General features: G+C 38.8%; 1 protein-coding gene across 12 annotated transcripts in view; it reads left to right on the forward strand.

Annotated features, from left to right (window-relative positions):
- Nucleotides 1–23,204, forward strand: part of CDK14 (cyclin dependent kinase 14) — a 662,006-nt gene that overhangs the window by 361,295 nt on the left and 277,507 nt on the right. For all 12 annotated transcript variants that reach the window (XM_044946425.2, XM_044946423.2, XM_044946424.2 and 9 more), the window contains one exon: nucleotides 7,551–7,671. In XM_044946425.2, coding sequence (XP_044802360.1) covers nucleotides 7,551–7,671 — 121 coding nt within the window. The remainder of the gene's footprint in view (nucleotides 1–7,550; nucleotides 7,672–23,204) is intronic.

Below are 23,204 nucleotides of genomic sequence, written 5' to 3' on the forward strand. Positions count from 1 at the left end.
AACCACGATCGGGCCTTAAGTTTTTTCTTATTGCAAGTCTTCCAAAATGCAGAATACTGCTCTGGTAGCAAAAGCATGTTTTCTACATGGTAGTCGGCCAAAAAACTCTGGCTAATTGGTCTTACCACCTCACCTATCAGTTTCATGTAAAGCAGTATTTCCCAGAGGAATGTATTGCTTTTTATCTTCTATGCAAAATAGAAAATAAAATCTTCATATATATAACATTTAAGTATTTGAAATGTTCCTTTCTTATTTAGAATGTCCTTTTTAAAATATTATGATCCTTCCTGTTATTTCAAAGGAAAGATAAAAATATGTGCCCTTGTGGATAGACAGAGCTAGGCATAATTTATTAACTTAATTCAAAGATAATTAAATAATAGCAAAATAAAATATTGCCTTAAAATGTGTTAATGTCTTGTGGGCTTAATTTCATTTTAATCAGAGTTTGTTTTCAGAGATTACTCTTACTTAGTTGAAAGCCTCTGACAAATGCCAGTCATAACATTTTAAAGGGATTTTGGTATCCTGTGAAGAGTACCTTCTGTTAAAGTAGAAGTCTGGACAGAAACAAAAGCAAAGATGTTTCATTTAAAGGAAATAAAAGGAGATTATAATTGTTATCTCAAAACTTTTTTCTACCTTAAGAAACAACATGTGATATCAAAGGTATTAAAAAAAATAAGCCTGTCCTCCAAATGCTCACATTTCCTGCCTCCTGATATGGCAAATATGAGGCTAGAGAATTGGAGGGTGCTCATAGGGGGATATTGGGCATGTAAGTCTTTTATTATTCACATTGAAGATTGTTCCAGGTAAATTTTAATTTTCAATACAATTAATCTCAATGCATGTAGATCATTTATTGTCCAGAATATATTTCAAAATTGCTGTTTGCCATGGATGAACCTGAGGCTGCAATTACATTCCTGCAAGAGATGATGATAATCTGAGGAGAAGAAAGAAAAGAGAGAAACTATGATGTAAAATCCATTGAATTTTTAGAAGCTTTTATTTATTTGTTTATTTTTGACTGCTCTGGGTCCTTGTTGTTTTGCACAGGCTTTCTCTAGTTTTAGCAGGTGGGGTTGCTGTGCACGGACTTCTCGTTGTGCTGGCTTCTCTGCGGAGTACAGGCTCTAGGGCGCGTGGGCCTCAGGACTTGTGGCACGCCGGCTCAGTAGTTTGAGCTCGTGGGCTTGGTGGTTGCGTCTTGGGAGCTCCAGCACCAGGCTCAGGACTTGTGGCACACAGGCTTCATTGCTCCGTGGCATGTGGGATCTTCCTGGACCAGGGATCGAACCTGTGTCCCCTTGTCCACTGTGCCACGAGGGAGATCTTCCATTGAATTTTGTAATTTTGGAAGTGAAAGGAGGCTATCATGAAACAAGACTGCCAGCTTTAGTGAATGGATGGATAGTGACATTTAGTGGTAACTTACAGAACACTGGAGGTGGTAGTACTGTTTGGGGAATTGGGACCAATAAAAATAAACATGCATACGGAGGATCTAATTGTTATTTTTATATAGAAATCTTAAGTTTTAGGGGAAGATTGATAGTAGAGATGCATATTTGGGATCTTCAGCAGATAGGTAGTAACTGAAGACATGGGGGTAAACCACATCCTCCAGGAAAACCAATCAAGTGCAGAGACCAAAGGTCAAAGCCAAAACCCTGCACATCCCTAGAAGAAAGTACTTTTCTCTTTTGTTTTGTTTGATAGATGTTTATTGATATACTCTAAGAGCATGGCATCTGGTCCCATCACTGTGATTCATGGGGTCGCAAAGAGTCGGACGCGACCGAGCCACTGAACTGAACTGAAGAGTGGAAATAATGAGCTTTACAAATTAATTTAACCGATCATCAGATACTTAATGTAAATCCTCTGAGAGGGAGAGAATGCCATTAAAAATATCTATTTGTAAAGAAATTCCTGGACTTCCATGGTGGCCCAGTGGTTAAGAATCTGCCTGCCAATGCAGGGGACATGAGTTCAATCCCAGGTCCAAGGAGATCCCACATGCCGCAGAACAACTAAGCCCATGCACCACAATACTGAAGCCCACACGCCTAGAGTCCTTGATCTGCAGCAGGAGAAGCTACGGCAATGAGAAGCCCGCACACTGCAGCTAGGGAAAGTCCACACGCAGCAGCAAAGACCCAGCGCAACCAAAAATTAGAAAAAAATTCCTGGCCAGGTCCCGGGACTGTGCAATGGGAAAGAAATGTAAAAATCTTCTTCTGCCCTTACTCCATGGATTAGCGGACAGAATAGAGAAAGTCTTTTCCTTTTCAGCCTGACAGCCTAATGGTAAAATGTTACCCAAGTATGTCACATCTGTTTCAAATCAAGTATTGAAGAAAGGAGCCCCTGTCTTAGAAATATCACGTTGTGATTAGGAGCAGAACATTCTTTTTCTGATCATTCAGTTTGGGGAATGAGGTATGGTAAGAGAGACCTGTGGGAATTGATCTTAAATGAAAGCAAAACCACTGAGAAGCGCTGAACAGTGGCACGTCCTCTGGAAAGACTGAAGTGGTGAAAGATGTTCCTTTATGTCGTGTTTCAGTCGGCTTTCACAAGGCCATCTAGCTTTTGCCATTGCTCCACTTAGTTTGAAAGAGACAAGTCAATGTTGCCAGTTCTTTCGCAATTCCTTAGTCAAAGCAAAAACATGGAAGTGAGCATTCTTGAAGCCCAGTTCTTAGTTTAGCCACTTTCTTCATGGAGTCAGAGGGCGAACTCAAGTTTCCAAGCAGGGTTACCACCTGTAAAAAAGGAGGCATCAGGATTTGAAAGAATAATTAGATGTGCATGGAATAGAAATCTATTGGACATGACTGTGCAGCTATTAATAAAAGAATTTTTACTGTCTGGGGTTCTTAAAACTGTTTACTAGTAAATTGCCATTTGACGCTGGACTCCTAGCACCTTCCCTGTATTAATAATACAGTTTGCTGTAGAGACTTGTGGTTGGTGTCCAGTTTAGTGCCTGAAGTACATCCCCATTCCTGTACTTGGAGAAAGAAATGGCAACTGACTCCAGTATTCTTGCCTGGAGAATTCCATGGACAAAGGAGCCTGGCAGGCTATAGTCCATGGGATTGCAAAGAGCTGGACACGACTGAGTGATACTGGTGAGGAATTGGGTAAGCCCATATCTGAAGCCCACACAGAAGTATGAGCTGGAGATAAAATCTTAAGAGAAATCTCCTAAGGATGACAGTTAAAACTTGGCATGAGCCACAGTTATCCACAGAGTGTATGCATTTAGAAAGCATTGGTTTAAATATGTAGCTGTAGACAAGTCCATCAGTTGTGGAGCAGATAGAGGAAGTTCCAGAAGCCAGCCAAATCACTCCTGTTATCTCTTCCATAACTGAGAAGTCAAGGGAATAAATTTAAAAGATTAGGAGGGAAATTTGGGGGAGAATCGTTACATGTATATATATAATGGCTGAGTCCCTTTGCTGTTCGCCTGAAACTATTACAACATTGTTAATCAGCTGTGTGCATGCATGTGTTCGTGCTAAGTCCCTTCACTCATGTCCATCTCTTTGCGACCCTGTGGAGTGTAGCCTGCCAGGCTCCTCCGTGCAAGGGATTCACCAGGCAAGAAAACTGGAGTGGGTTGCCATGCCCTCTTCCAGGGGATCTTCCCTACCCAGGGATGGAACCCACATCTCTTACATCTCCTGCATTGGCAGGTGGGTTCTTTACCACTAGCACCACCTGGGAAATCCAATCAGCTATACCCAAATACAAAATAAAAAGTTAAAAAAATAAATAACCTGCCATGTGGAAGATATATATTGTATTACATTTCATGCTTGTATGCTTAGTCACTCAGTCGTGTCTGACTCTTTGCATCTCCATAGACTGTAGCCCACCAGACTCCTCTGTCCATGGGATTCTCCAGGCAAGAATACTGGAGGAGGTTGCCATTTCTTCCTCCAGGGGATCTTCCCGACATAGGGATCAAACTGGCGTCTCCTGTGTCTTCTGCATTGCAGGCAGATTCTTTACCTGCCGAGACATTTTCTAGACTATTATTGCATTATATTACATGTCACATAATTGTATTTGCATATTATTATACATTTCATCTTATGTTACATATAATAATAAAGTGAGATAACAAAAAGAAGAATGGGAGTGGTCAACTGTATCCATTGCAGCTGAGAGAACTTTTAAGATAAGGTCTGAAGAATCTCCATTGCTTGATGCCAGAGGGTTAGTTTGCTTAAGGCAAATGTTGGAAGAACTGTCACATGACTTCCTTTATGTCCCTGCCAGAGGGTAGAACCAGACTCAGAAGGGCAGCAGAAGTTAGACCATGTTACAGAGATATGAAGAGGAATTCTTTCCTTGGGAAAGAACTTACCTGTAAAGCTTCTGAACTCTTCTGGAAATCTAAGATCCTGCTATGCTAACTCATATTAAGGTTGCCCAAATTTGAATAATTGGCAACAGGGCTTGAATATTAGGATTTTTAACTCTGCTCTTTAGGGATCTTTCCTTAGTTAGAAGTGGTAACATCTTTTCGTTGGATACTCTTAAATGGTTATGCAAGCCAATTTAGGTGCCCAAAGGAACGTGCACCCTTTCATATACGCACGCTCAGCCAAAGCAGCAGCATATAAATAACCTATACTCATCTACTTAGCATTTCACTTTGCTTTTTTGACTTTTAATTCAGACTAAACATTAATATAAGAAGTTTTGATAATAACCCCTGAACTTCATCCTTTTTAGAAGGTAATGTAGCTCTCTTCCTGTAGGGTAACCATAGCAACTGACAGGGAACAGAGAAAGAAAGCTTTCACACATGCTGTGCTAATTAATCCTATCCTACAGATTCCCTTCAGCTAGAGGATACAGTTTAATAAATTTTGCATGAGTAAGTGTGTTTTGGTGCATGAACTATATAAATACATAGGAGTAGCTTTACTAAAAATATTTATTTTAAAAATGTGGTTGTGTATTTCTGCTTCAAGGTGTGCTTTTTTTTTTTTTCTTTTGAATCATTGATTTAATAATTTGCTCCCTCTCTGAAAAGTTTGGGAATTTATCTCTTTAACTGAACAGAAATATTTTTAGGGTGAAAAACTTTTGTTTAACAATATACAAGACATTTGCCCCAAGAATATGTTTTAATTGACTCTATGATATATTGAGATGTGAGTTTTTCTCAAGTGATGTTAAAAATATAACATTATTCAATGTAACACATTTACAGGTGAACCATTTTAAGACACTGTCTTAACGCATTGAAGAGTTAGAATATCGAAAACTCACTTTCCCTGATGATTTGGAAAGTTATATGACCCATGTGAATGGAGTTTGGGCAGTCCTTGACTGAAACTTGGGGCTTCCCTGGTGGCTCAGAAGATAAAGAATCTGCCTGCCAATGCAGGAGACATGGATTTGATCCTTGGGTTGGGAAGTTCCCCGGGAGGAGGGCATGGCAATTCACTCCAGTATTCTTACCTGGAGAATCCCATGGACAGAGGAGCCTGGCGGGCTGCAGTCCGTGGGGTCGTAAAGAGTCGGACACAACTGAGCAACTAAGCACTCACACAGTTGACCTAAACTTGAGATGGAGAAAAATAATGTAGACAAAGAGCCTTTTCTGTTTCTAGTTTTTCAAAACTATTTAATAAGTTTTACAGACTTATATTCAGAGTAAGCATAATTGATTTGGAGTCATACATCATTATTTAGATTTATACTACTAGGTTATTTTGAGGTCTGGTTCTCTCTTTAAAACTGGGAATATCATAGTTTTCTATAACCAGTGTGGTCTTCTGAGCTGTCAAAGAAAATCTCAGATTTTTAAATTCTCCTATCCCTCTGGCCTAGCTTTCTGTCAACAGGGCCTTGGCAAAACCAAGAAAACCCAGCCTGAATGTTTTTGGCATCCCATTTGCCTTGACAACAGCATATGGAGCAAGTCAGAACCGATTTTGGGACTTACGCTTAGCTCCTTGGTCTGTATAGAAACATGCTCATTTGAGGAAGGAAACCCTTTGATGGTATTACAAAACTCTGGAAACACTTTAATGCCCTGATTGTTTTATCTGTTGTTCAGTTTTGCCTGCTTTGAGGTAGGATAAATCCTTGCAGAAAAAAGGAGAAGAGGTTATTATGGAAATCTATTTTCAGAGATAGTCATTCCATTCATGTGTAGAAGAGACCATATATGTGTATGTATGTTTGAATGTGTCAAATCTGTACACTTTAATATGGAATACTTGTAACACTAGTCAGTTTATAATATGCCATTGTATGGTTATAAAAACTGTATGGTAGGGAAAATTGAATTATTGTAACCAAATTGAACTAATTAGAAATACTTCATCTTACCAGCTACCCTGTTAATTTTAATATTTACATATAATACAGTAAAGGAAATGCCATTAAAGTGTTTAATAAACAAAAAAGGTAATATTCCTAAGTATTACATAAAAACTTAATCAAAACATTAAAATGAATATGTTATGGTAGGTTCACTGTAAAAATGCTTGTTTACTTAGAGCATCACAGTGATAGATAAAACTTTACTCTCATCACTAATGAACATACTCAGAAAACTATCATACAGTTTTTTTTTCTAAAAAGAATATCTGTAATTTGTGATTTTTAAAGGAATCATGTATTCATTGTATAAAACTTGGGAAAAATTCAGAAAATGTATTAAATTAAAAAAACTAAATATTTCTATATTCAGAACTAACCATTGAAGATATTAAAATATATTTTTCAACAGTCTTTTTCCAGTGCCTAAGTATTTATGATTGTGAGGTTAAACTGTACATAATTTATCACTTAATATATTATTTTGACCACTTTCCCAATTTTTAAACATTCTTAGAAAACTTTAATTTTATTACATGATATCTCATCTCCATGTACCAGATTTATGAACTATTCCTTTATAATTATTTATTTTTGTGTTTCAAATGACGCTCCTGAATAGCATTTCTTAGTGTTTGACAGAACACTGGCACCGAAAGAAATTTTGGAAAAGACCTTTGAGGAAAGAGTCATATTCTCTTCTTTCTGATTCATAATACATGTTAAAAAAAATTAAGGGCACTGAGAAGTCTCACAGTATACAGACCTGTTTTACTTTTTAAACCATCTTTTCTCAAAGTTATTCAGTCTTGGAACTTTTTCTTATAATACTTATTTTTAACTGTCAGAACCAAAGTACCATGAAACAATCTTTGGAAATCCAGGAGATTTCTAAGCTTCTGTATAATATCTAATAGTTTATGAATCATTTGTTTACTCTTTGGGGATTTTTTTTTAGGTTCTTAGTGCTTTATAGGAAATATAAAGGATTTATTGGTTATTAGCATGTATTTGAAACATATAGACCAAAATATGCTTTTCCCAACCTTTTGCGTAACTTTGACACTGCATTCGTGATTCTGTATTATAATATCACGTTTGACCTTTTAAAACTGTGAACATCCAAATTTAAATTACTTTGATCATTAATGTCTATTAAACTTCATGTTCTCTGTAACCCACAGGTCTTGCAAGAGCAAAATCCGTCCCCAGCCACACATACTCCAATGAAGTGGTTACCTTGTGGTACAGACCTCCGGATGTCCTCTTGGGCTCGACAGAATATTCCACCTGCCTTGACATGTGGTGAGAAATGGAGCTTTACTTGAGCTAATTTATCCGTAGTGCTTGGTCTGGGTCAAGCCTAGACAAACATCCTAACAGTCTGAATGAAGATTAATGGTACTGGAGTGTTTGCCGGTGTGTGGCAATACCGCTGGAGTTTTTGAAAACATAATTGGGAATGTTCCCTAATCAGGGGCTCTCTTACAGATGGTGTCTGGTAATGGTTCTTGATGGACAAGGGCAGAGACATTTTTCTAGCTGTCAGTTCAGTGATTTTCTCCCTAATGGTCTTAATTTGTGGCTTTGTTTTATAACAAGGGAGTATATATCTCCAAACAGCAGTATGAGTAGGAAGTAGTAGAAGCATGTTTAAATTCACAGCAAAATTCAGATAAATGGTCTGAACATTTTGTTATAACTGTAAGGTGCTAAATTTGGAGCACCTGCATTTACCCTGAAATGCATTTCAGCATTTACCCTGAAAACTGTTGGTGCCAATTATTCAAGATGAAATAAAACAATCACTTTTAAAAAAATGTCAGAGTAAGTTTAATTCCAGTAGAGTCACAGTTCTGCACAATGGTTTAGCATAACTTAAAAATCTGTTATAGGAGGCGCAAAGACCGGTGAGATTTAATGTATGATTATTATTAATGATAAACTTTAATGAGTTTCCAGTCTAGTATGATCTAGTTCAAATAAGGGAATAATCTTTTTAGCTACCAGGGAAGGCTTAATAGTGAATGTTAAAAATGTCATTTATTAATAGAAAAATTCCTTTTCTAGACTCACAGTTGTGTTTAAAGTAAAACAGTTCATATAGCACATAGTTTTTTAATAGCAGGAATCATCTTCCATGAATGATGATGGCCCACATACAGAATTCAGCTACATGTTCACATGATGTTTATGACCTCAGTAAAGCTGCAGCGTTTGTCATTTATCTTCTTGCCATGTAGTTACTTCACCGCTCTACCCTCAGTAATCTTGGCTTTTAGTTAATTAGGCTGTGATGTGGCCTGGCTGTCTTCCCTGATGTTTCTGATCCAAACACTTTATGGGGAGAAAACAATGAAGTTTCTTGTGATGTGAGGCACAGTATAGATTTACTTAATTTAGATTCCAGCAACTCCCTTGGACATGGGATTTGGGGATCTATGAAGCCACTGAAAATCTATGCAACATTTCGTGTACACATGGGTGTATTTATTTTTATGAGGTGTAGATCTCTAGCTTTCAGTAGAGCTATAAAAGAATCATTTTGATATTTGGCAAAACTAATACAGTTATGTAAAGTCTAAAAATAAAAAAAAGAATCTGGGTCATCAAACAGCCTAAGCTCTATTGCCATAGGTTTTGTAATGCCTTATAATGAATCTAATACCATTGTAAATCCATGCTCCAAAACACTGAGAATAAAGATGACCGTCTATCATTAAGGAGCCGAGCTAATCCATTTTTTACATCAAACTTCCTGACTTTTTTTTTTTTTTTTTTTTTGGACAATTGTTTACACAATTAGATTTTTTTTTTTTCTTCCAAAGCTAAGCAGGGGCTTGAGCAAAACAGCTATTTTGGTCATTAGCTGTAATGGAGGAAAAGATTGGAAATAAAGGTCAATGAATGCATCCATCTGAATATCAGCTACTGTCTCATTCCCTTCCTCCTTCCTGCCCTTATAGTTGCAAGTTGGCTATGCAAATAATCATTACTTAATATTCTGAGTTAGGGAGTGTTTTTCTCCAGTTTTTGAGAATAGGAATTCTAGATTGTCTTTCAATGAGGTCAGTCAAGGACTCTGCTAACAGAACATAGTTTGGAAACATTTGTAACTTGGAGCCAGTCTTGTCTTAGTTGCTTGGCAGGGCACTTCAAGCTCTACCCTTAGACCAGGGAGAAGCTATTTTTTTATACGCTAGTGGCTAATTTTCCCCAAAGCTTTGAAAGTGCTTTGTAAAGAGCAAAGAACTACATGGATTATGACTTGCTAATATGTCTGTTTCTGACGTGTAGTGCTTGATGTCCAGTCTGTGTCTTTCCACTGCCCCCAACCCCAGCCTTTCTTTCTTTCACATGTGTGTGCCTGTTGGTATCCATCCTTTTAAGGAAGAAGGTTTGGTTGCTTTCTGCCAATTTGCTTTAACAGAGACATAATGAAGCCTAAGAAGAAGATCGTAATTTAAGTGGAAGGGGGGAAAACTGATATGAAATAGTAGACCCCAAATGCCCTTTTCTCTGCATGCCAAGATTATTCATTGCTATAAAAACATAAAATAAATGTGTTATGTTGGAGCACTTTCCCACATTATTGGCTGTTCATTTCTGAGTTATGTCTATGCTATGCCTGTCACTCTGAATCTGATTTCATTCCAAGCTGTTTTCTAACAGCCATTTTGTTATTTTCCAGGTAAAACGTATGTATGTTTCCAGTCAGAGAAAAGTTCACAGGGCACTGGTTTTTGCATCATTGGTAACCTTGATGCTGGATATTGAAAGATCTAGAAATGGGACTATGGTTGAGTCTTGGCTCAGCTACACCAAAGAGCAGTGCAAATATTAATCCATAGACAATAGCGGGGAGGCAGGTGGCAGTGGTCTCAGGCTGTTTTACAGTTCATTTACCTTCCTGGGACAGCAGGGTAGTAACTAAAAACTAACGATCCCTACCCAGTGTTACAGTTTCCAGTGTTCTGTTTAAATAGCTTCGGGCAATAAAAATATTAATGAAGACACTTATGCATTAACATTGGCAGCAAGTGATGGAAATCAGAGCTCTCCCGTTGTGATTTACTGCTCTAGGTCTCCAGCATGTGGGTAATGTATAGATATACTGGGCAGTTTGAGAACTCATCAGGAAAGGTAGTTTTTGGTACCTTCACTGCCTCCATGGAGGAGGACTTAAGCAAAGGAATCAAATTGGACTTTGTGTGGTGTATAACTTCCCTTAATTCTTGGATTTTAGAACTCTTTGTTTAAGTCCAGGCATAGGAAATCATCTTTAAGCTTCTAAACCAAAAAGGCTTACCAAATACTGAAAACCACATTAAGAGAAGTGCAGATGTGCCAGTGAGCTAATCTGTGTAGTCCCTCCCTTGTCAAGGAGTTCTGCTCTAGCTGTCCAGGTCATTGCTCTAAACAAGCTTTATATTGCTTTATAGAAGCTCATAAATATATTTAGAGTGGCGTTTGTTTTCTAAAGCAATAGGTCACTTGGGATTGTTTTAAGGGATTAAATTTTAACATAGGGTGACAAAATTATCTGTAGCTAATAAATATCTTGTCAAGATCATGCTGCTTTTGGGAAGGGCCACAGTGTAGAGTGGTACCACCTTATGTCAATTCCATGCTCCCCAAAAGCATGTCAGTCTCCCCCTTTCATCATCTTTTTCAAAGCTAATTAACATATTAACTATGCTTGTCAAGATGTGGGGCGAGTCGTTTATAAATAAGCCTGTCAAATGTAATGAGATTGCATATTAAATCACCCTTTCTCTATTACATCTCTGATTTAGGATTAAAATCAATTTATTTAACATTGTAGCAGCTGGGTGGTTAGAAAAAAAATTTTCCGTACTGATCTTGATATATAGAAAAATGTCTGCATCAAAATTGATTTTGCATATATCAGAAAAGAAATTGCCTATTTATTGAGTATTATAAGGCCATTTAGCATTGCATTTTATTAAAGAAGCCTAATTACCATACATATTGGCAATATAGCGTTCTGCCCTCATCCTTAAGAGTCTCTCCTGAACAAAGGACATTTATGTAATAAAGTTTCCTAAGGACTCAGGTTTGTTTACCACTGTTTTAAGAGAAAGAATCATAAACGAATCCTACCATAGTGCCTACCCAGGAAAGAAATGTGTTCCATGTGAGATAATATCTTGAGTAATTGGCTAGTAGTAATAATAATAATTAAGTCTTAGCATTAGTAATAACAATGGTAATAATAAGAGATACTTTTCTTAGACCCAAATTGTATTCTAAGCTCCTTTATACATTAAAAAAAAAAATATGCAGTGTTTATTTTGTCCTAATACTCTTTTTTTTTTTGAAGAGTATGGTTGCTTGACAATGTCATGTTGGTTTCTACTGTATGGCAAAGTGAATCAGCTACATGTATACGTATATCCTCTCTTGGGGGGATTTCCTTCCCATTTAGATCACCACAGAGCCTTGAGTAGAGTTCCCTGTGCTGTAGAGTAGGTTTCATTGGTTATCTGTTTTACACATAGTATCAATAGTGTGTATATGTCAATCCCAATCTCCCAATTCATCCCACCCCCTTCTTCCCCGTTGGTATCTTTACGTTTGTTCTCTCTCTGTGTTTCTGTTTCTGCTTTGTAAATAAGATCTTCTATTCCTCTTATATATTTTAATTACTTACCTACTGTTCCATGATAAAGTGAAAGAAAGCAAAACCTGGAGAGACTAAATAGAATAATAAAGGTCATATATTTAGTAAATAGAGTCAGCATTCAAACTCAGAGCTAACCCACTCCAAAACCTTTTCTCCCTAAAACATATTACATAGTCTCCTAAGTTGATTTATAAACAACTGTTTTTTTTCATTTTACTAGTAAAGTGATTCCAAAACACACATCAGTAAAATACCTCTTTGAGAATTTAGGTTATGCTCTGAATCATGTTGGGTCCTTTGCATGCTTCAAACCAAGTGGATGGCTTGCCTCTCAATTTTATTCAGGGTGGAGCTTTTTTGAAATAAACTTAAGACTTGACTCATTGGATTAAATACATTTTCGTGGGACCAATATCTATACTGGCAAGTATTTTCCCAACTCCTAACCAATACTCATTTACCACTTCTGCTAAAATGAATGTATCTATTTGAAAAAGAAGGCTGGTTAAAAATGAGACTTTTTCATGGGCTACATAAAGTCATCTAACAGTTCACATTATTTACACATTTTCCAATTAATCAGATCATAAGACCAAGGAGGATTCAGATTAGTCACTGTCCAAAGTAACATCTCTTTAGGAGCTCTTGAGAGCTGCTTAAATAATACATGATGCAAATGACTTATTGGTATTGCCACAGACCGGGCAATGCCACAGAAACAGAACAGAGGTAGTCAGGAGGGTGTTGGGGGGCAGGAGGGAGGTGAAAGCTGAACTCCTGGTGCCGACCATGGTTTCTGAGTCCCTTCTACTATTGAAATTCTTTAAAAGTAGGGTGACCATAGAGTATATTGTCCATACTGGGATACCTTTCAGAGTTAATAATTCTGCTAGGACAATGTGTATAAAATGGGGATTTAATTGTGACTTGTGGGCATCTTACTCATAGCACTGGAGTGTAATTGCTAAATACTGGTAGTCAGAACAGACAGTGCATTTGACTGCTTGTTTCACACCAAAGGAAAGCTGGCTGCAAAGTTCTGTTCCATTGCTTTGTAACAAATCATCTCCAGAAGTGCAGTTCTCTCATATGAGATTGTTATGACATTGGGGAGTGGCTGCCAAAGTGCTGTCTTTAGGGAGGGTTTTCAAATGCTGATGGGAACCAGTTCTCTTACCCTATCAAAAGTTTAGCGTGTTTATGGTTCTTACATCCATGTTGATTATCTGTGTGTGTGTTTGTGTGAGAGAATCTATGTGTGTTCTCAGGGAATATATTTGGTCACTTGTTATATAATGGGTTAGCTGAATCATAGCATATAAAATGAGACGTTGCATGTATATTTCACTACTAAATATTTTACAAACAAATAAAAATTCCCCTATTTGCATCAAAGTTGGCAAAGTAATTTATACAGTGAAAGTGAGAAGTAGATTTAAGGGCCTACATCTGATAGATAGAGTGCCTGATGAACTATGGAATGAGGTTTGTGACATTGTACAGGAGACAGGGATCAAGACGATCCCTGTGGAAAAGAAATGCAAAAAAGCAAAATGGCCGTCTGGAGAGGCCTTACAAATAGCTGTGAAAAGAAGAGAAGCAAAAAGCAAAGGAGCAAAGGAAAGATATAAGCATCTGAATGCAGAGTTCCAAAGAATAGCAAGAAGAGATAAGAAAGCCTTCTTCAGCGATCAATGCAAAGAAATAGAGGAAAACAACAGAATGGGAAAGACTAGAGATCTCTTCAAGAAAATTAGAGATACCAAGGGAACACTTCATGCAAAGATGGGCTCGATAAAGGACAGAAATGGTATGGACCTAACAGAAGCAGGAGATATTAAGAAGAGATGGCAAGAATACACAGAAGAACTGTACAAAAAAGATCTTCATGACCCAGATAATCACGATGGTGTGATCACTGACCTAGAACCAGACATCCTGGAATGTGAAGTCAAGCCGGCCTTAGAAAGCATCACTGCGAACAAAACGAGTGGAGGTGATGGAATTCCAGTTGAGCTATTTCAAATCCTGAAAGATGATGCTGTGAAAGTGCTGCACTCAATATGCCAGCAAATTTGGAAAACTCAGCAGTGGCCACAGGACTGGAAAAGGTCAGTTTTCATTCCAATCCCAAAGAAAGGCAGTGCCAAAGAATGCTCAAACTACCGCACAATTGCACTCATCTCACACGCTAGTAAAGGAATGCTCAAAATTCTCCACGCCAGGCTTCAGCAATATGTGAGCCGTGAACTTCCTAATGTTCAAGCTGGTTTTAAAAAAGGCAGAGGAACCAGAGATCAAACTGCCAACATCCGCTGGATCACGGAAAAAGCAAGAGGGTTCCAGAAAAACATCTATTTCTGCTTTATTGACTATGCCAAAGCCTTTGACTGTGTGGATCACAATATACTGTGGAAAATTCTGAAAGAGATGGGAATACCAGACCACCTGACCTACTTCTTGAGAAATCTGTATGCAGATCAGGAAGCAACAGTTAGAACTGGACATGGAACAACAGACTGGTTCCAAATAGGAAAAGGAGGACATCAAGACTGTATATTGTCACCCTGCTTATTTAACTTATATGCAGAGTACATCATGAGAAATGCTGGACTGGAAGAAACACAAGCTGGAATCAAGATTGCTGGGAAAAATATCAATAACCTCAGATATGCAGATGACACCACCCTTATGGCAGAAAGTAAAGAGGAACTAAAAAGCCTCTTGATGAAAGTGAAAGTGGAGAGTGAAAAAGTTGGCTTTAAGCTCAGAAAACGAAGATCATGGCATCTGGTCCCATCACTTCATGGGAAATAGATGGGGAAACAGTGAAAACAGTGTCAGACTTTATTTTTTGGGGCTCCAAAATCACTACAGATGGTGACTGCAGCCATGAAATTAAAAGACGCTTACTCCTTGGAAGGAAAGTTATGACCAACCTAGATAGCCTATTCAAAAGCAGAGACATTACTTTGCCAACAAAGGTCTGTCTAGTCAAGGCTATGGTTTTTCCTGTGGTCATGTATGAATGTGAGAGTTGGACTGTGAAGAAGGCTGAATGCCGAAGAATTGATGCTTTTGAACTGTGGTGTTGGAGAAGACTCTTGAGTCTCTTGGACTGCAAGGGAGATCCAACCAGTCCATTGTGAAGGAGATCAGCCCTGGGATTTGTTTGGAAGGACTGATGCCAAAGCTGAAACTCCAGTACTTTGGCCACCTCATGCGAAGAGTTGATTCATTGGAAAAGACTCTGATGCTGGGAGGGATTGGGGGCAGGAGGAGAAGGGGACGACAGAGGATGAGATGGCTGGATGGCATCACTGACTCGATGGATGTGAGTCTGGGTGAGCTCCAGGAGTTGGTGATGGACAGGGAGGCCTGGCGTGCTGTGATTCATGGGGTCTCGAAGAGTTGGACACGACTAAGCGACTGAACTCAATTGAACTGGCAAAGTAATTGGTTGCCCACAACAGGTGTTTGGATGACTTTTTTTTGTTTGTTTGCTTACCTCAGATATTTTTATTGATTTCTGAGTTCACAAAGCAGTATAGCAGATGTAAACTCAGTGTTAAGGCCATGTGTGAGATACCTAAAGAGTAAGAGTCGAATGGAAGTGCACACTGCTAGGCTGACTGAAAGAACAACTGGGAGAACTGAAAATCTGACATAAAATTCCAAAATATACACTACTCTGGAAGCAGGAGTGTAGGACCAAATAGCCCTATAAAATCCAAAACACACCGGAGGACTCACTATATTAGAACTCAATACATTAGCGTGGTCATTGGATGAGTTTTAAATAGCCAATTGCGATGACTAACTTTCGTGTTACTAAGATTGCCCTTGGTACGCTTAGCTGCTTCACTGGTTGATGAGAATAGCAAGAGATGGGTAAATGGGAACTTCTTTAAGAAATACGCGACTCCATAAATGTTGAAAATGGTGTATCGGCCAAGCTAAATTTTTTGCATTTCTATTAAAGTAAGCTGTGGACAGGCACTGTGGGATATATTAAAGAATTAGAAGCTTCTGTATTTTGGTTTTAGGGAGATTAAGACACTGTCTGTGTCTAGAGAGTTAGAGAGAAATTTGGCCCAGGATGTTCTGATCTTACATGTGTATGTGTGTGTCTGTGTGTGCACCCATACATTTAAGTTGGAAATATATGTTAGTGCTCAACATTTGGAAAATACTGGATGCTTACTAGTGCTTTTAATGTTTTGTAAGTTGTGCATTTTTTTTTTTTTTTTTCATTTACAAGTCGATTCTCTGCTCCTGGTAACTGGCAGTGGTTTGCTGTTTAAGGAGGCTGTATTATAGCAGAAAACACATCAAAAGCCCAAATTAGGTTCTGACTCTGCCTGTCCTTAGCTGTGTGAACATAGCTGATGAAATTCCTTAACTGCCCTTCTCTTCACTTTCCGAATCAGAACACTTTGATAGTTAAGTCTACCTTAGTTGTTGTTGTTCAGTCGCTCTGCTGTTGCTGCTGCTGCTAAGTCACTTCAGTCGTGTCCGACTCTGTGTGACCCCATAGACGGCAGCCCACCAGGCTCCCCCGTCCCTGGGATTCTCCAGGCAAGAACACTGGAGTGGGTTGCCGTTTCCTTCTCCAATGCATGGAAGTGAAAAATGAAAGAGAAGTCGCTCAGTCGTGTCCGACTCTTAGCGACCCCATGGATTGCAGCCCACCAGGCTCCTCCATCCATGGGATTTTCCAGGCAAGAGTACTGGAGTGGGGTGCCATTGCCTTCTCCGGTTCAGTTGCTCAGTCGTTTCCAACTCTTTGCAACCCCATGGACTATAGCCTGCCAGCCTTCCCGCTCTTTCACTATCTCCCTCTCTTCGCTATTTGAGAGTTTGCTCAAATTCGTGTCCATTGAGTTAATGATGCCGTCCAGCCGTCTCATCCTCTGTCGCCCTCTGCTCTTCCTGCCCTCAGTTTCTCAGTTATAACCAGTAGCTAACAGCTGCCACAGTTACAGTGGGCAGCCATCTCTTGCCCCCTCCTACTCACCCTCTAATCCTGTTTCTCAGAAGCTACTACTTTCAACTCTTAGGATCTGTCTCCATGTGTCTTAAATAATTATACTGCTACCCATTCATTTACTCTTTTAGACATGTCTACTAAGTAGGTGTATAGTAGACAAAGATTTAACTTTCTTCCATCAACCTTCCCTCACTCCACCTTCATCTCACTGTGTCAATATAGAATTTATATCACATTTTGAAATATTAATATGTGCATATTATTCATGGTGAAGTCTTATAGTATTCATAATTGTATATCCTTTCTTGTACAGTGTTTTGCTCTTCTTAAACTTTATAATTGTCTCTGATTTTTTTTAGTTTACTTGTCTTTGTCCCTGCTGTTATTTATAGGCATAAAAGATTTGTCAATTACACATGAAAAATATTTTCCAGATGCTCAAAAGCATCTGCAAATTTGTCAGTCCCTTTTAATTGTCTTGACATCTCCCTTTCCCACTCCTTAAAAGCTTCCTCTCCTGGCTGTGTGATTTCTTGCCTTAGTACAGCTGAATGGCTCTCATTTCAGGACGTCCATTTACACTCTCTCCTGCTGTTATGGGTCCTTATTTCATTATTTTCTGTCTCCTGCCATATCTGCTGTGTACTCCTTCTGCCCTGACCTAGGTCCTGGATGGCTGACCACTAAGGAATACCTCCTCCAAGCGGCCTTCGCTACTGGTTTCCAACTGAGTTCAGGCAAAGGGCATGTGAGAGGGTTGGGTATTCATCCTTACTTCTTCCCTGCTTTAAACCATATTTCTGGGAATGGCTGACTACAATTTCTGTGAGAAAGGACCTCTGTCATGGCTCTAGCTGTGAATCATGCTTGTGCCCAGTCATGTCTAATTCTTTCTGACCCCACGGTCTGTAACCCACCAGGCTCCACAAGAATACTGGAGTGGGTTGCCATTTCCTTCTCCAAGGGATCTTCCTAACCGAGGAATCGAGCCCATGTCTCCTCTGCCTCCTGCATTGCAGGTGGATTCTTTACCTGCTGAGCCACTGGGGAAGCCCCCATAGATGTCAGTATATTTCAGTGACACCTGACCTTTTTGATCCTAGGGTCAGTAATGGCTGTTAGTTATAAGGCAGGTAATGACTGGCTTCCTGCTGTTACTAGCCTCTCAGTGTTTCAATATGTCTTCTTCATACTTACACCTCTATAAGTAGTAAATTCATTCTGTCCTGGGTTCCATTCCTTTTCCTTCTGACCTTCACTGATCATAGATTCTCTGTTCCCTGGGTTCCTTGTCTTCCTCCTTTAGTTTCCTGAGAAAGAATATATGAAAGATGCAAGTTTTCAAATTCTTGGTTTTCTCAGAATGTCTTTATTCATCTCCCACACATGACTGATAATACTTTGGATGAGAATGTAATGAGTTCCCCACCCCCCTCAGAATTTTGAATGTATTATTTAATTTCTTCAGAGTTTGTAGTTTTGCTGCTGAAAAGTCTGATTCCATTCAGATTTGTGGTCATTTATGTGCCTCATTATACTTTCTCTCTGCAAAGTATTAAGTTCTTTTGTCTAACCCTGGTACTCTGAAATTGCTTGATAATGAGCTTTGCTGTTTATTTTATTACCTATTTATTTTGGCTGCACGATGTGGCAAGTGAGATCTGAGCCCCCTGACCAAGCACTGTGCCCCCCGCCCTGGGAGTGCAGAGTCTTAGCTACTCAACCACCAGGGAAGTCTCCAAGAGTCAGCTTTGACTGTGTCTTTTTCTCTTGGTGCCAATAGATACACAGATCAATTAAACATGTTTTTTACTAAATTTCCCCCTTTTCAGCTCTGCCTCACCCTGCTCTCACTACTTATCCTCAATTTGAGCCTTTTGGGATTTAATTTCTCCAGATGATAAACATCGGGTGTCTCGCTGGTGGATTGGGTGAGAAATGGTCAGAGAAGGCCTGTGGGTTAATTGCTTTGTACACACTTCCAATCCTCCACCTTATTTCCAGATGTTGATTCACGTCACACTTTCTAGAACTGAGTCTCCAAGTCCTGTGCCTTTTGTAAACTGCTGTACGTGAATGCTTTGTCTGTAACTTGGGTAGTTATAACTGCCTGTGGTCTGCCTAGATAGCCACACCTATGTTCACAACTGAAAAAAACTCTCTCTCATCCTCTTGTGTCTCCTCATCTGTTTCGTGTGCTCAGCTGTTTGTGATCCCAGGGGCTGTAACTGCCAGGCTCCTCTCTCCTTGGGATTCTCCAGGCAAGAATACTGGAGTGGGTTGCCAGGCCCTCCTCCAGGGGATCTTACTGACCCAAAGATGTGAACACGCATCTCCTGTGTCTCATCTCCTGCATCTATTTTATCCTTGTTTAAAATGTTATTCCTTAACTGACGCTTCATTCACTTTGGGGGCAGGACAGCAGGGTTTTGTGTACATTTTACTAAATGTCCTACTCTTGTTAATTTAATATCGACCGCTTTACTTATGGACAATTGACTGCTCAGGTCCTCGTCCTGTAGAAAATTGTGATTTTTCTTGGCTACAGATTTGAGTTGCAAGTGTTGATGAGTTGGAGCCAGTCAAACAGCACAAGGCAGGCAGGAGCATCTTGACTGCCAGAATCTAAGTGTGGTGGTAGAAATTTGTAATCCTTGCCATTTAACTGAATGCAGTCACGACAGCTTTGTTAGGAAAACAAACATGAACAGAGAGCCATGTACTTTTTGACAAGCTAATGATGGAAAGGAATAGAAAGGGCAGTGATAATTTTTTCAAACATAAAAATTTTCCATGAATTGAGAGAAGTGATTACAACACGTAGCTCTTTGGATCAACGGCGTGTGTGAATCCAACAGGAGCTTACTATTAAAACAAGCAGAAACAACTAGTCTAACTCAGCAAGTGTTCCAGGCGATATAAAGTTTTTAATCCAATAAGGGTAAAAAGGTAGCCTGTTAACTTATATGCGCAAGAAATACATGATTGAATGGAAATGTGATTGGAGAGAAGCTAGGAGCTTGTATAAACATAATTGTTGGTAAAGGGATCTAGGTGTCAGAACTGTTCATTGAAGGACAAAAATGGGGACTTCGTGTGGTTATGACATTTGTGAATTAACTCCTCAAGACAATACTTTATCTAGCATGCACTTTAATTAGAAATCCCATTTTCATTTACTGGTATTCTGCTGTATGAATTAATGTAACTTAAATATACTAGTAGCTTTCTTAGTTTTAGACTATATTATGTAATTGATAAACTTGAATATTTGTGTTTCTCTTTTAGTTTTGCTCTTCAAATGTAATGTACTTAGATTCTTATTGATCAAAGATATCACTGGAGAAATAGAGAAATAGTACAATAATTGAAAAAGAATTAAAGTCAAACTTAACTAAACTAGACTATCAGTGGCCAAGAAAGAGCCTGCTTTAAATTCCATTAAAATATAAAACAAAATTTAAATATAGTCTGTCTTAATTATAGCCTGTCTAAGGAACAAACGCAGTCTAAGGGACTTAGTAGTTACTGAGGACCAAATCTGAGTAGCTTCCTGTTTTCCTCTACACATGTGGATTATTCATCTTTTGCTATGGCATTTTATATTTCTCTGTATTTCCGTGTGAGAGAGTACAATTCTAAGAATGACATGTTCACATAATTGCCTTGTCTGCAGAGCTTGGCAAACCATTTCTGTTCTCTCTCATTGATAGTTTGGTGGTTCTTCCCTGATAGCTGGCTTTCACCATGTTTGCTTCTGAAGACAGAATATATTCATAGCCTAATGTAGACTCAACAAATTGAAAACCTTTATTATATCAACTATATACATTTTTGTCTGTCATATTTAATCATGTTTAATTTAGAAGCGTTTCAGAATTTTAGAAGAGCTGACTCATTGGAAAAGACTCTGATGCTGGAAGGGATTGAGGGCAGGAGGAGAAGGGAACAACAGAGGATGAGATGGCTGGATGGCATCACCGACTCGATGGACATGAGTCTGGGTGAACTCCGGGAGTTGGTGATGGACAGGGAGGCCTGGCGTGCTGCGATTCATGGGGTCGCAAAGAGTCGGACACCACTGAGCGACTGAACTGAACTGAACTGAATGACATCGATTCATAATTTTATTTTAGTTTTATGGACATTTTATACCCCTGCCTCCCAAATCTGAAGATTCTTGGTTGTTCTGTTCAGAGTAGCTGGTTGGTTGGGGGAACAGAGGGAGAAAGAGCTTCTTAGAATCCCAGAGTAGCCCCCTTCCCATAAAGATCTCCCTTACACATTGTGATTATCTTTAGTCATCCATTCATTTAACAAACCTTACAGAATGTCCAGAAGTTCAAGAGTGAAGAAGACCTGGTCCCTGCCCTCAAGCAGTACCCTCTAGTTAAGCATGATGCCGCCCCAGGGGCCATCATCCGCATTGTACGCAGTGTCTAGTCTGTACAGTCACATTCTAGGGCAAGTCTTTGAGTATATTCCAAGAAGCCCACAGACTCCACCAAAAATTGGACAATAAGGATTTATAGTGGGAAGGTTTTTGCCTTTGGGTCTTCCATATATTATCTAAGATGGTTGTCATAGCAGATGGTTGTCAATCATTTCATTGTCAAATGCCATCCATCTAGTTGTATATCTAAGTGGTGCTCATTCCAACGTTCTTAACCATTGACTGTCCAAGTCCAGCTGTGCCATTTGATAGCTAGAACTAAACACATCAGCTTAACACTCTGTAAATTGAAGTTCAGAATTCTTTCAGGAGAGCAGTTTACATGACGATTTCAGCAGTGATTTGTCCTTGTGATTTGCTAGATATAGTTTCTCTAAAAAGATTGCTTCAATGTGTCATTTACTTTGATCTTTAAGATAATTGCCCACAAATAATTTTTTTCCTAATTCCCCACATTATTCAGGATGATTAATACATTTGGAGGGAGAAATCTTATGACTTCCTTGTTCTGCCTCAGCTGTCACATAAACAGGAATTAAAGATGTGTGAAGCTTATTAATTGGTTTTTTCTTGTCCTGCATGGTCTACAGTTATTCCCTGGAGATGTGCTCTCAGTTGTAGAATTTTAAATGACTGATCAAATGGAATCTATCTCTTCCTTTATGGTTCCATAGTATAAGAAATAATATTTCTCAGCTATTCGATGAGATATGCTGATTTTTACATTTTTTCCCCCTATTGTAGTCCTCAGTAAGGGCCTTTCTTACTTACATTTTTGTAATGATTGTTACTGGTTTCTAGATATAACTAGTCTCAATATTCCCAGTTATCTGTGTAACCTGTGGCTCTTGTTTTAAGACTTAATCTCTGGAGTTTTCATTGTCTATGGACTTCTGTTTTCAACTTTCAAATATCCTTGAACCCCCATCTTATTTTCTGTACACTATCAACAATGATAGACTTCAGTTCTTAAGGATAGTTTTCTTGTTTTTTCCTGCCCAGACCTTAATTTTGAAGGCTTTCCTTTTGATTTTATCTTTATCCTTCTCAGCATTTGTTACCAGGCTCGAGAACGAATTTGCCATCTCTGTTTCTTCTTTTTTAATCTGACCAGATCGACCGCACAAAAACACACCATTCTAGTTGAGGAGGCAGTGTGGCTTAATGCTCACTGACCCAGGATTCTCAGTCACATTTTCAGGTTCTGGGGTTGACATTTAAACATGTAATAGGGTTTACTTGCATGTAAAAATCAAAGCATCATCTTAGGAATTCTGTAAAGCCCCTCTGTCTCTAACTTTTAGCAATCAAATAAATTGTACTGCTGAACCAGAAGTTTCCATGGAGACGGTTGGAATTCCTTTGGAGTGACATAAATGAAATTTGGGTTTAGATATTTTGGTGTAACTGAACTGATTTTTTTCTATTTAATTTTATATGGTGATATTGGATCTAAATCAAATTCCTATCTCTATTTCAGTTGCTTCTGTGCACTCCTCAGAACAGTTTGTTTAATTCATTCATCAATTCATTTATGTGAAAGCTATTTATTGAACACTTAATTCTGTGTCAAGCACCAGGTTAGGTCCTGGGGCTTATAAAGATGAGAAAGATCCTTCCATGCTTTCAAGATCAGAAGGAAAAATGGTGTAATAAGCCATTGAGAGAGCTAGAGCTGAGGACACATTGGCCAGGTCATGAACAAAAATACCCCGCCAGGAAGTGAAGCAGCTGTTTGTGGGTAGGGA

This window comes from Bubalus bubalis, chromosome 8, assembly GCF_019923935.1.
Source record: "Bubalus bubalis isolate 160015118507 breed Murrah chromosome 8, NDDB_SH_1, whole genome shotgun sequence".
Classification (NCBI taxonomy): domain Eukaryota; kingdom Metazoa; phylum Chordata; class Mammalia; order Artiodactyla; family Bovidae; genus Bubalus; species Bubalus bubalis.